This window comes from Ceratotherium simum, chromosome 4 (assembly GCF_057802395.1).
Source record: "Ceratotherium simum simum isolate JZ-2026a chromosome 4, ASM5780239v1, whole genome shotgun sequence".
NCBI classification, from domain to species: domain Eukaryota; kingdom Metazoa; phylum Chordata; class Mammalia; order Perissodactyla; family Rhinocerotidae; genus Ceratotherium; species Ceratotherium simum.
The window spans coordinates 42,146,532-42,161,150 of record NC_141903.1 but is presented as its reverse complement, the minus strand read 5'-3'; the positions used below and the strand labels follow the sequence as shown (position 1 = coordinate 42,161,150).

The 14,619-nt window shown below is 35.4% G+C and overlaps 1 protein-coding gene across 4 annotated transcripts in view; it reads right to left on the bottom strand.

Moving 5' to 3' along the window:
• AFF4 (ALF transcription elongation factor 4) overlaps nucleotides 1–14,619 on the bottom strand; it is a 91,928-nt gene that overhangs the window by 38,035 nt on the left and 39,274 nt on the right. For 3 of the 4 annotated variants that reach the window (XM_087429813.1, XM_004420203.3, XM_004420202.3), the window contains one exon: nucleotides 14,025–14,111. The exons of the other annotated variant lie outside the window; for it this stretch is intronic. In XM_087429813.1, the coding sequence (XP_087285939.1) occupies nucleotides 14,025–14,111 (87 nt within the window). The remainder of the gene's footprint in view (nucleotides 1–14,024; nucleotides 14,112–14,619) is intronic. 4 annotated transcript variants of the gene reach the window in all.

Here is a 14,619-nt window from a genome sequence, read left to right as displayed (position 1 = left end):
CATAACTCCTATGAGGTTATTCTAGCTTCACTAAGAATGAAGCTAGAAGAGGAAGAGGAAGAGGACCATGCTTGCTTTCTCTTTGCTTTTTGGTTGGGAACTAACAGGGAGAATCATGAATTCTCCCCAGAAGACGTCTCAAAGGCACCTGAAACTCAACATCTAAGAAGTGACAAGTATATAAGTGGATATATGGATCTGGAATTCAAATATGGTCTGGAATTTAGATAAAAACTTTTATTAAGATAAAAAGCTGTGTAACACCTAGGTAAAGAGGAATAGGGAGCAAAGAGATAACAACTTAGGTCTAAGCATGGTGCATACAACTGCGTGTCCAATTAAACATGAATATGTAATTCTTTTTTCTTTCTTTTGTACTATGTCATTTCCACAACCAAATGTTTAGTACACTGAGGTACACAATGCCTGGAAAACTTACTTTTAATGGTAGAGGCAGAGACAGAGGAGAAAAAGGAGCAGCCAGAGAAACAAAGTAAATCTGGATGAGCAAGATATAGTGGAAGACAAGGAAGAAATAGGTTAAAACAATTCAATACTCATGAGAAGCCCAATGAAGATAAAAAATGAAAAACATTAATAGGATTTGCCAAAATGGGCCATTGGTGATCTTGGTGCAAATAGTTTTGGTGAGATGTTAAGGGTAGAAGCATGATCAGATTGGACTAAGGAGTGAACAGAGTAAATAATATAGACAGCAAATATGAACCACTCTTTAATAAGGGGGAGTGACTGAAGAATAACATGGAATAGAGGGATGTTTTTGTTGTGTTGTTTTTAAATGGGACAGATCAAGGATGTTTAAGTAAATGACATAGATTCACTAAATTAGTTCTCCAAATATGTTCCTAAACTCAACTTCTCACTCACTACTAACCACCTGAGAACTGCTCTTTCAGATCTGTCAATGGGTGTTCAAGTCTTCTTCTTTTTTTTTTTTGAGGAAGATCAGCCCTGAGCTAACATCCATGCCAATCCTCTTTTTTTGCTGAGGAAGACCGGCCCTGAGCTAACATCTATTGCCAATCTTCCTCCTTTTCTTTTTCCTTTTTCTCCCCAAAGCCCCAGTAGATAGCTGTATGTCATAGCTGCACATCCCTCTAGTTGCTGTATGTGGGACGTCACCCCAGCATGGCCTGACAAGTGGTGCATTTGTGCGCCCGGGATCCAAACCTGGGCTGCCAGCAGCGGAGTGTGCGCACTTAACCGCTAAGCCACGGGACCGGCCCCCTCAAGTCTTCTCTGTTGTGCTCCTTATCGTCCCGTGTGCTTCTGGCACTCCTTTACTTCTCTTTCTAACCCCCGTTGGCATCATCTTCTCTAGGATGCCATCTCCAAATTCCCTAAGTATCAAAACTTTGTCCCTTCTCTGTCCTCTCATTGGACTTAGTCCATATAGTTAAGCGCACAAGGAGAATAAGTACCTTGAAGATACAGCAATAGAAACTACCCAAAATGAAACAACAAAAGATAAAAGCCTGAAAAAAATGAACAGTGCATTACTGAGTTGTGGAACAACTTCAAGAGGCCTAATATACATGTAACTGGAGTCCCTGAAGAAGAGGAGAAATAGGGAGGAGGAAGTACAGGAAAACAGTATGAGGGAAGTAACAGGAAATTTTTCCAAATGTGATGACAACTATAAACCCAAAGTTCCAAAAAGCTCAAAAAATCCCCAAGCACAAGAAAGGTGAAGAAAACCACACCAAGAGACATCATAATTGAACAGCTTAAAATCAGTGATAAAGACAAAAAGAATCTTAAAAGCAGCCAGAAGAAAAAAGAGACCCATTACATACAGATGAAGAAAGAAAAAATGACAATAAATTACATATCAGAAACAATGCAAGCCAGAAGACAGTGAAGCAACATCTTCCACCTAGAATTCTATATCTGGAGAAAATACCTTAAAAAAAAGAAAAAAAGAAAAAGTGAAATAAAGATTTATTTCAGACATACAAAAGCTGAAAACATTCATCCCCAGCAGACAAGCACTAGAAGAAATGTTAAGCCAAGTCCTTCAGGTAGAAGGACAATGATATCAGACAGGAATCTAGGTGAACACAAAGAAATGATGAGCAAAGAAAATGGTAACTATATGGGGAAATACAAAAGTATTTTTCCCCTATTATTTAAATCTCTTTAAAAGACGATAGACTATTTAAATGAAACATAGTAACAATATTTTGGGGTTTGTATCTTACATGGAAGTAAAATGTATGCAACAATAGAACAGATGCTGGGAAGGGAGAAATGCAAGCATAATGTTGAAAGGTTCTTATATAATAGAAAAGAATGGTATAATAGCACTTTAAGATAGACTTTGATAAGTTAAAGATATATTCTACAAACCCTGGAGCAAACATTAAATAACACAAAAAACAGTTATAGCTAATAAGCCAAAAATGCAATGTAATAATAAAAAATAATTAATCCAAAAGGTCAAAAAAAAGACCAGGTGGGATAAGTAGATATCAAAAAGCAAGAGGGTAGATTTAAACCAAGCCATATCAATAATCACATTAAATATAAACGGTCTACATATTCCAATAAAAGAGCAGAAAGTGTTGGACTGGATTTAAAAAAAAGGGAAGACAAAATCATATGCTACCTACAACAAATGCATTTTAGATATAAGAACACGGATAGGTTAAAAGTAAAGGATGGAGGGGCCAGTCCAGTGGCAGAGTAGTTGAGTTAGCGCACTCCGCTTCGGCAGCCCTGGGTTCGCAGATTCACATCCTGGGTGCAGACCCACGCACTGCTTATCAAGCCATGCTGTGGCAGGCATCCCATATGCAAAACAGAGGAAGATGGGCACGGATGTTAGCTCAGGGACAATCTTCCTCAGGCAAAAGAGGAGGATCGGCAAGGGATGTTAGCTAGAGGCTAGTCTTCCTCACCAAAAAAAAAAAAAAAAAAAAAGTAAACAATGGAGAAAAGTATACAATACTTACACTAATCAAAAGAAAGCCAGAATGGTTATGTTAATATCAGACAAAATAAATTTTACAGCAAAGAATATTATCAAGATTAAAAGAGGTCATTTCATAATGATAAAGGGGTCAATTCATTTAGAGCTAATAACAAGTCCAAATGTTTACGAACCTAAAAACAGAGCTTGAAAAAGTATGAAGAAATGAACAAGCAAGGAGAAATTCAAAATTATTGTTGGAGATTAACTCTCAATAATTGATAGAACAAGTAGAATTAAAATGAGTAAGAACATAGAAAACATGAACAATATTATCACCAACTTGATCTCATTGACATTTACAGGACACTTCACTCAACAACAGAGCAGAACATACACATTCTTTTCAAGTGTACATGAAACATTTACCAAAGAGACAATATTCTGGGCCACGAAATAAGTTTTAATAAATGTAAAAGGATTCAAGTCAAACAAAGTATGATCTCTAACCACAATGGAATTAAACCATGAATCAATAACAGAAAATGTGTGGAAAATCTCCAAATATTTGGAAACTAAATGTCACTTCAAAATAACCCACAGAAGAAGAAATCAAAAAAGAAATCAGAAGGTATTCTGAACTGAATAAAAATGAAAACACAAAACATATCAAAATTTGTGGAATGCAGATAAAACATTATTTAGAGGGAAATTTATAGCACTAAAAGTCTATATTAGAAAGTAAGAAAGATCTCAAATCAATGACCTTAGCTTCTACTTTAAGAACTTTTTTAAAAGACCAAATTAAACCCCCAAAAAAGCAGAATAAAAAAGTAATAACGATCAGAGTGGAAATCAATGCAATAAAAAAGAAAAATAATGGAGAGGAAAAAAAGGAGTTTTTTAAGAAGATCAATAAAACTGACAAACCTCTAGCCAGAGGAAAAAGAGAGAGAAGTAACCAATTACCAATAACAGGAATAAGAAAACTGGCATCATAACACATATAAAAAGCATAATAAGGGGATATTATCAAAAACTTTATACTAATAAAATTGACAACTTTCACAATCAGTAGACAAAATGGACAAATTCCTTGAAGGATACAAACTACCAAAGCACATTCAAGGAGAAATAAGATAATGAATTAGCCCTGTTATCTATTAAATAAATTTAATTTTTACTTAAAAACCACCCTACAAAGAAAGCTCAACACCCAAAGGGCTTCACTGGTGAATTCTAACAAACATTTAAGGAAGAAATAATACCAGTTCTACACAAACTATTCCAGAAAATGGAGGAGAAGGGAGTTATGTCCCTACTCCTTCTATGAGGCCAGCATTACTCTGATACCAAAACCAGGCAGATATAACAAGAAAAAAAAAATTATAGACCATTATCCCTCAAGAACATAGAAGTAAAAATTCTAAAAAAAGAAAATGTTTTTGAAAATCAAATTCAACACTATCTAAAGCAGATAATACATAATGATCAAGTGGCCAGGAATGTAATATTGATTAAAAATTAACCAATGTAATTCATCATATTACAGAGCAAAAAAGAGAAAATATTATGATTATGTCAACAAAGAAAACATTCAACAAAATCCAAAATTCATTCCTGATAAGAACTCTCAGGCAAACAGGAATAGAAGGGAACTTCCTTGACTTAATAAATGACCTCTACGAAAATCCCACAGCTAACATCATACTTAATGGTGAAGGACTGAATACTTTCCCCTCTATGATCCCAAATCAGGCAAGAATGTCTACTTTCACCACTTCCACTCAACATTATATTAGAGGTTCTAGCCAGTGCAATAAAGCAAAAATAAGAAATAAAGCCTCCAGTTTGACACTGAAGTTGTAACACTCTTTATTCACACAATTGTCTAATTAGAAAATTCTATGGTATTACAAAAATGCTAATAAAACTAAGTAAATTTATCAAGGTCCTAAGATAAAAGGTAAAATCACAAATCAAATGTATCTCTATAAACTAGCAAGGAGGGCCAGCCAGTGGCGTAGCAGTTGAGTTCGCACGTTCTGCTTTGGCGGAGGCCCAGGGTTCACAGGTTCGGATCCTGGGTGCAGACCTACTCACCGCTCATCAAGCCATGCTGAAGCAGCATCCCATATAGAAGATCTACAACTCTACAACTATGATACACAACTATGTACTGGGGCTTTGGGGAGAAAAAAGAAAAAAGAGGAAGATTGGCAAGAGATGTTAGTGCAGGGCCAATCTTCCTCAAAAAAAATAAATAAATAAATAAATAAATAAACTAGCAAGGAAAAGTCAAATACTGAAATTTTTAAATAAAATATCACTTATATGGGCCAGCCCCGTGGCTTAGCGGTTAAGTGCGCACGCTCTGCTGCTGGTGGCCCGGGTTCGGAACCCCAGGCGCGCACCGACGCACCGCTTCTCCGGCCATGCTGAGGCCACGTCCCACATACATCAACTAGAAGGATGTGCAACTATGACACGGCTATCTACTGGGGCTTTGGGGGGGAAAAATAAATAAATAAAATCTTTAAAAAAAAATAATAAATAAAATAAAATATCACTTATAATAGCATTAAAAAAGGAAAACCTTACAGATATCTCTGACAAAAGATGTATAAGACCTAGACATTGAAAACTACGAAATAATGTAGAGAAATTAAATTATACCTAAATAAATAGAGAAGATAAGTGCTCATGGGTCAGAAGCCTCAATATTGTTAAGATGTTAATTCTTCACAAACTGATCCATAGATTCAACGCAATCTCTATCAAAATCCTAGAAAGCTTTTATGGTGAAACTGACAAGCTGATTGTAAAATTCATATGAAAATGCAAAGGACCTAGAAAAATCAAAACAATTTTGAAAAATGAGAATATAATTGGAGGATTTACATTACTGTAGCTTTATAATAAATCTTGATGTCAGATAATCAAGACAGGGTGGTACTGGCACCATGACAGAGATAGAGATTAATCAAACAACATAGTCAGAAATGCACCATACATATGGTAAACTGCAATTGCTAAGGCAATTCAGTGCAGAGAGAAGAGCTTTTTTAACAGTGATGCTGGAATTGGACATCCACGTACCAAAAAATGAACTTTGATCCATTATCTTGTCACTATATAAAAAAAATTAAAATGGATCACAGGCCTAAATGTAAAACCTAAAACTATAAGAAGTCTAGGAAAAAACACAGGAGAATTTGGGTTAGGCGAAGATTTCCTCAAAACCAAAAACATGATCCGTAAAAGAAAAAACTGATGAATTAGACTTCTTCAATACTAGCAACTTCTGCTCTTTGAAAGACACTGTTAAGAGAATGAAAAAAGGTAAACCACAGATTGGGGGAAAACTTGCAAATCACATATCTGATAATGAGCTTGCATCCGGAAAATATAAACAACTCTCAAAACTCAATAAGAAGGGGACAACAATCTAATAAAAGATTCAAACAGACATGGCATCAAAGTAGATACACAAATGGCAAATAAGTACATGAAAAGATGCTGAAGATCATTAGTCACCAGAGAAATGAAAATTAAAATCACACTGAGCCCCCTCACACAATTGCTAGAAGGCTAAAATTAAAAAAGACTGACCATACCAAATGTTGGTACGGACATGGAACAACTAGAACTCTCATATACTGCTGGTAGGAATATAAAATGGTTCAACCACTTTGGAAAACAGTATGAGTTTTTTTAAAAAGTTAAATATACACCTACCATATACCCAACCACTTCACTCAAAGGTGTTTACCAAAGAGGAATAAAAGTATATGCCCATATAAACACTTGTACACAAATATTCACAGCAGCTTTTTTTTTTTTTAGTGAGGAAGATCAGCCCTGAGCTAACATCTGTTGCCAATCCTCCTCTTTTTGCTGAGGAAGATTGGCCCTGGGCTAACATCCGTGCCCATGTTCCTCCACTTTTATACGTGGGACACCCGCCAGAGTATGGCTTGAGAAGCGGTGTGTAGGTCCGCGCCCGGGATCCAAACCTGTGAACCCCGGGCCGCCACAGCACAGCACACAAACTTAACCACTAGGTCACTGGGCCTGCCCCAGCAGCTTTATTTTTAATAGCTAAAAATTGGAAACAATCCTTTGGGTCCATCAATTGGTGAATGGATAAACAAACTGTGGTATAATCATAAAACTGAATACTACTTAGCAATAAAAAAATGATTTATACACGCAAATGGAAGAATCTCAAAATAACTGTGTTGAGTGAAAGAAACCAGAATCAAAAAAAGAGTACATATAGTATCATTCTATTTATATAAAATTCTGAAAAATGCAAACTAACCTATAGTGACAGAAATCAGGTTAGTGGTTGCCTAGGGTTGGGAGGGGCAGAGAGTGGAAGGAAACCAGCATTACAAAGAAACATTTGGGGGTGACTAATATGTTAATTATATTGACTGTGGTGATGGTTTCACAGGTGTACACATGTCAAAACTTATCAAATTTTATATTTTAAATATGTGCCATTTATTGAATATCAATTAGTTCTCAAAAAAGCTATTTAAAGGAAGACACGTGACTGTTTAAAATATAAAGAATAATAATGCATTGTGAGGTTTACGACACATACATAAGTAACATGTACGATAAAAGCACACGGAATAAAAGGAGGGAAATGAAGTTATACTGTTGTAAGGCAATTAAGCTATATGTGAAACGTATTATTTTATTTTTTATTTTTTTTGTGAGGAGATCAGCCCTGTGCTAACATCTGCCTATCCGCCTCTTTTTTTTTTTTTTTTTTTTTTTGCTGAGGAAGACTGGCCCTGGGCTAACTTCCGTGCCCATCTTCCTCCACTTTATATGGGACGCTGCCACAGCATGGCTTGCCACGCAGTGCATTGGTGCACGCCCGGGATCTGAACCGGCGAACCCCGGGCCACTGCAGCGGAACGCGCGCACTTAACTGCTTGTGCCACCAGCCGGCCCCTGAAATGTATTATTTTAAAGTAATTGTGATATGTAATATTGTAAACCCTAGAGTAACCTCACACACACAAAAAACAGGTCTGGAAGACTCACACTTACTGATTTTAAAACTTACAACAAAGCTACAGTAATCAAGACACTGTGGTACTGGCGTATGGACAGACGGATCAGTAAAACAGAACTGAAAGCCCACAAAACACACATTCACATTTATGGTCAACTGATTTTCCACAAGGGTGCCAAGATACAAGATATTCAATGGCGAAAGAATAGTGTTTTCAACAGACGGTGCAGGGACAACTGGATATGCACACGTAAAAGAATGAAGTTGGACCCCTATCTCACACCAGATACAAAAACTAACTCAAAATGGATCAGAGATCTAAATATTAGAGTTAAAACCATAAAACTCTTAGAAGAAAACATAGGTGTAAATCTTTGTTACCTTGGATTGTGTAACGATTTCTTAGATATAACACCAAAAGCACAAACAACAAAAAAATAGATAAATTAGACTTCATCAAAATTAAAATTTTTGTGCTTAAAGAATATGATCAAGAAAGCACAAAGACACTCCACAGAATGGGAGAAAATTTTTGCAAATCATATATCTGATAAAAGACTGTACTATAAAAAAATATAAAGAACTCCTATAATTTAATGATAAAAAGACAAATAATCCAATTTAAAAATCAGCAAACTATCTGAATAGATATTTCTCCAAATAAGATATACAAAGGCCAATAAGCTCATGAAAAGATTCTCAGCATCATCAGCCATCAAGGAAGGGAATACCAAAACCACAATGACATATCACTTCACACCCATTAAAATAAATATAATCAGAAAGAAAGATAATAACAAGTTGGCCAGGATGTGGAGAAACTGGAACTCTAATACACTGCTGGTACGAATGTAAAAGGAGCAGCCACTTCGAAAAATCATCAGGCAGTTCCTCAAAAGATTAAACATGGAGTTACCATATGACTCAGCAATTCCACTACTGGGTATATAACCAAGAGAACTGAAAACATGTCTACACAAATACTTCTACACTAATGTTTACAGCAGCATTCTTCACAATAGCCAAAAACTGAAAACAACCCAAATATCAATCACCTGATGAACAGATAAACAAAATGTGATATATCCATACAATGGAATATATTCAGCCATAAAAAGGGATAAAGTACTGATACATGCTATAACATAGATGAACCTTGAAAACATCATGCCAAGTGAAAGATCCAGCCACAAAAGACTACATATTGTACAATTCTATTTATATGAAATTTCCAGAATAGGCAAATCTATAAAGATACAATGTAGATTGTGGTTGCCTAGGGGCTAAGGGAAGGGAGTGGGGGAGCGGGTTGGAGGATATAGAATGGTGACTGCTAAAAGGTACAGGGTTTCTTTTAGGGGTGATGAAAATGTTCTAAAATAATTGTGCTGATGGTTGCACAACTCTGAATATACTGAAAACCAGTGAATTGTACATTTTAAATGGATGAACTGTATGGTATGTATACCATATCTCAATAAAACCATTAGCAAAAAAAAGTAGGTATTAGCCAGAATTATGAATTTATGTTCAGTCTTCTGATAAACTCAAGCCTTAATTTTACAATTAGAAAAAGAGGTATAGCTATTACATAATACAAGAGATAAAATATTAAAAAATAATTATTTAATCCAAAAGAATCTCAAGAAAGAAGACCAAGAAAGAAAGAACTAATGGGAGAAATAGGAAACAAACAGCAAAATGGCACATTTAAACCCGACAGTATCAATGATTACATTAAAAGGAAATGGTTTAAACACTCCAAGATTAAATGCTACAGATTGGCAGACTAAATAAAAAAGCAAGACCCAATCACATGCTGCCTATGAGAAAGCCACTTTAAATATAATGGCACAGATAGATTAAAAATAAAAGAATAGACAATGTTTAACCATGCTAAGAAGAAATTAAAAGAAAGCTGGAGTGGCTACATGAATTTCAAAGTAGACTTGAATATGCGACAAAGTAGACTTCAGAACAAGCATTAATACCAGATATAAAGAGGGACATCTCACAATGAAAAAAAGAGACCAATTCATCAGAAAGATATAACAATCCTAAATATGTATGTACCTAATGACAAAGCTCCAAAATACATGAACCAAAAACAGACAAAACTGAAAGATACAGACAAATCCACAAATCCACAAATCCAGATGTAGATGTCAATACTCTCCTTTCAGTAATTGAACAAGTAGACAGAAAGTCAGTAAAAATATAGATGATTTAACTACTCTCAACCAACTTGATCTACTTGATATATATAGAACATACAGTGTCTAGTGTACATGAAACAGTAACCAAGAGAGATCATATTCCAGGCCACAAAACATTTAAATAAATTTCAAAGGACTGTAATTATACAGCACATATTCTCTGACAAGAACATAAATACATTAGTAATCAATAACAAAATGGCATCTGGAAAATCCTCAAATATCTGAAAATAAAACCACATACCTCTAAATAACCCATGGATCAAACAAGAGGTATGTAGAAAATTAGGAAATACTTTGCACTGAATGATAATAAAAACACAATATATCACAATTTGTGAGATACACCTAAAGCAGGGCTTAGAGGGAAATTGATAGTTTTAAATACTTGAAGTAAGAAATGTTTATAATCTATGAACTAAGGTTCCATCTTAAGAAGAAGAAAAGCAAATGAAATTCAAAGTTAAGTAGAAAAAAGGAAATAATCACAATGAAGCAAAAATCAAAGAAATAGAAAACAGAAAAGAATTAAAACATGGTTCTTGGAAATGATCAATAAAACAATAAACTTCTAGGGGCCAACCTGGTGGCGTAGCCGTTAAGATTGCGCACTCCACTTCAGCAGCCCAGGGTTCACAGGTTCGGATCCTGGGCAAGGACCTACGCATTGCTCATCAAGCCATGCTGTGGCAGGCATCCCACATATAAAGTAGAGGAAGATGGGCACAGATGTTAGCCCAGGGCCAATCTTCATCAAGCAAAAAGAGGACTGGCAACAGATGTTAGCTCAGGGCTAATCTTCCTCACAAAAAAAAAAAAAACACACACACAAAAAAACAATAAACTTCTAGCTAGAATGATCAAGAAAAATAAAAAGAGAGAGAAAATATAAATCACCAATATCAGGGGAAAAAAGGCTTCACTATAGACCCTACAGACATTAAAAGAATAAGTATATGTTATAAATAACTCTATGCCAATAAATTTGACTACTTAGATGACATGAACAAATTATCAAAACCGAGACAAGAAGGAATACAAATCTGAGTAGCTATGTATCTAATAAAGAAACTGAATTTGTCATTTAAAACCTTCCAATAAAGAAGAGGCCCTGATAGCTTCACTGCTGTATTATATTAAACATTCAAGGAGGAATTAATACTAGTATTTCACAAACTATTCCAGAAAATAGAGATGAAGGGAATACTTCCTTGTTCCTTTTAAGAAGCCAGCACTACCGTGATACCAAAACCAAAGATATTATAAGAAAAGAAAACTACAAACAACACCCCCCAACACTACTCCCTTCCCCAGTCCCTCCCCCTACCACGCCCCCACACAAAAGGCAACAGATTTGAACTGACACTTCAAAAAAGAAGAATGGCCAATAAGCTCATGAAAAGAGGCTCAACATATTAGTCACCAGAGAAACACAAATTAAAACCAAAATGAGATAGATACCTCTACATGCCCAGTAAAATGGCCAAAACTAAATAGACTGACAATACCAAATGTAGGCAAAGATGAAGAACAAATGAAACTATCATACACTGCTGGTGGATGGGAATGGGGTGAGGTAGGAGTGTGATACAATCACTTTGGAAAATAGTTTTCAGTTTAGTATCAATTTAATATGCACTCAACATATGATCAAGGAATTCTGTTTTACCATATGACCCAGTATTTACCCACTAGAAAAGAAAACATAAGTTCACACAAAGACTTATAAATGAATGTTTATAGATACTTTATTCTTAATAGCCCAAATGTGGAAAAAACCCAAATGTTTATGAATAGATAAACAAATTCTGGTATTTTCATACAACAGAAATAAAAAGGAACTCAGGAATAAAAAGGAACAAATTACTGATACAGTCAAGAACACGGAAGAATTCCAAAAGTATATGCTGAGCAAAAGAAGGCAAATATATATACAAAAGAAGTACACATTGGATGGATTCTATTTATATGAAATTCTAGAAAAAGCAAAACTAATCTATAGTGACATAAAACAGATCAGTACGTGTATGGTGCCAGTGGTGGGGGTGAGGTGGACTGCAAAGGATCATGAGGGAACTTGCGGGGGTGATGGAAATGTTCTAATTCTTGAATAGGGTGGTGGTTACACAGGTGCAGACATCTATCAAAACTCAAACTGTACATTAAATATGTGTGCTTTTTTTACATGTAAATAAAGTTGATTTAAAAAGTAAAAGAGTGGGGTTTTCCCGGTGGTGTAGCTGTTAAGTTCGCGCACTTCACTTTGGTGGCCCAGGGTTTGCAGGTTAGGATCCCGGGTGCGAACCTACACACTGCTCATCAGGCCATGCTGTGGCAGGCATCCCACATACAAAATAGAGGAAGACTGGCACAGATGTTAGCTCAGAGACAATCTCCCTCAAGCAAAGAGAGGAAGATTGGCAACAGATGTTAGCTGAGAGCCAATCTTTCTCACCAAAAAAAAAAAAAAAAGATATAAAAAAAAAGTAAAAGAGTAGTAAAGCACACATACAGGCAGAAAGTCATATCTCTCTACTCTAACTGGGAGATATATTTGCAGCATGTAGAAGAAATTACTAGAATCCAGAATTCAAACACAACAACACCAAATAAAAAAAGAAATCCTCCTAAAACTCATGAGGTGAAGATGCAACCCAAAGGGCAGAGGAAATAGGCAAACTCATCCACATAGAAATCAAATGGATGACAAATGTGTAAAGATGATGAACTTCACTAGCAACCTAGGAAATGGAATGCCATTTTTCACTCACAAGACTGGTGCTTAAAACAACAAATGGTGGTGTGGTGGTGTGCACGTGAGAAATAACAGGGAATACAAGTGGAAGTACTGACTGGTACCACCACTATGGTGGGAACGGGAGAGTATATATTAAGTATATACTCTCCATGTTCAGCAATTCTACTTCTTGATTTTACCCAAAAGAAACTCATATGCACACAAGAAGGCATGAACAAAGATATCCACTGAAGCCATATTTATAGAAATGAAAACTTGGCAACAACTTAAATACCAAAGAGAAACGGCTAAATAAGATACATTTATGCTATAGATGCAATTAAAAGAAATGAAATACCTCTATATGTAATATATTATCTATATATAATCTCTATATATAATTAATAACATGGAAAGGTCTCTAAGATCTATTGCTGAGTAATTAAAAATACAGAACAATATATCTGTGCAGAAATAAATGAGAAAATGCTTATATGTAATGATTACATACATATATATGTAAATGCATATGAAAAGACTTGTAAAGGTATGTACAAAAGTAGCTCTGGTGAGATGGAGGAGGCAGAATTGGGAAAGGCTATTATCAGGGGTCCTGGTGAAACTTTCACAAGAAGAATATGTTCTTGTATTATTTATGTAAGTATAAATTAATGTAAAAAAAAAAAAAAAGACAAATCTGCTGATTTTAGAGGAGCTTGGAACTACTGTCTGAGGAAGCTCTTTCCATATATAAGTATGGTTGCTATGTCCTAGGGAAAGGAGTTCCTCAGACAAAAGCTGGAGAAGCGCTTACCACCTATGGCCTAGAATACCATAATAGTTTGCAACAAACTTAAAAGTCTCTTCCCCATACTGCCTGCAAAGCTTTTTCAGAGTACCTCTCAATCCAAGTTGCTCTGAATTCCATTATCTTGTTTTATTTTCTTCATAGCAATCATCACTATCTGAACTTATCTATTTATTCACTCATTTATTGTCTGTCTTCCACTAGAACGGGAATGGCAAGACAATTTTGAATTCATATGATTTTAGTCAAGCCATTTAGAGTTTTCTTACAGTATCAAAGATATTTTATTTACTTACCTTAGTTGGAAAAGGAAATTTGGAAGGTTCTGTTTTGCATGGTGTATGAATAGCCGTTAGAGGGGGAGGCCATGAATGCGTCATCTCCTGAAATGTAATTATTACAGTTTGTTTTCAACCAGGTCAAGGATAAAAATTATACAGCTAAAAACCAGATTTGTATTATAAATGCTGGTTTCATTATTGCTCCTCCAAAAGTATACATATTTAATCAAAAAAAATTAATTAAGCACAATTGTGTGCAATGAATGCACTATGGGGTAGGTAATAGGAAGATAAATAACATATACTCCCTGGCTTCAAGGAGCTTAGAGTTAAGATAACGAGACCTGTGAATAGTAACAGAAATTAGCCTGTAATCCAATACAAGGCATATAGTAAAATGCTACTGAGGAAGAGTGTGCTGTGGGAGTGGGAGGAGGGGGATAATAAGAAAAGCAGCTAACATTTATTGTGTACCTTTAATGGGCCAGATACTGTGCTAAGTGTTTTACATGTTTGTTACTCATCTAGTACTCACAATGGCATTATGAGGTAGACACCATTATTATCCTAACTCTGTGCAGGATAAAATTGAAGCACAGAGGTTAAGTTA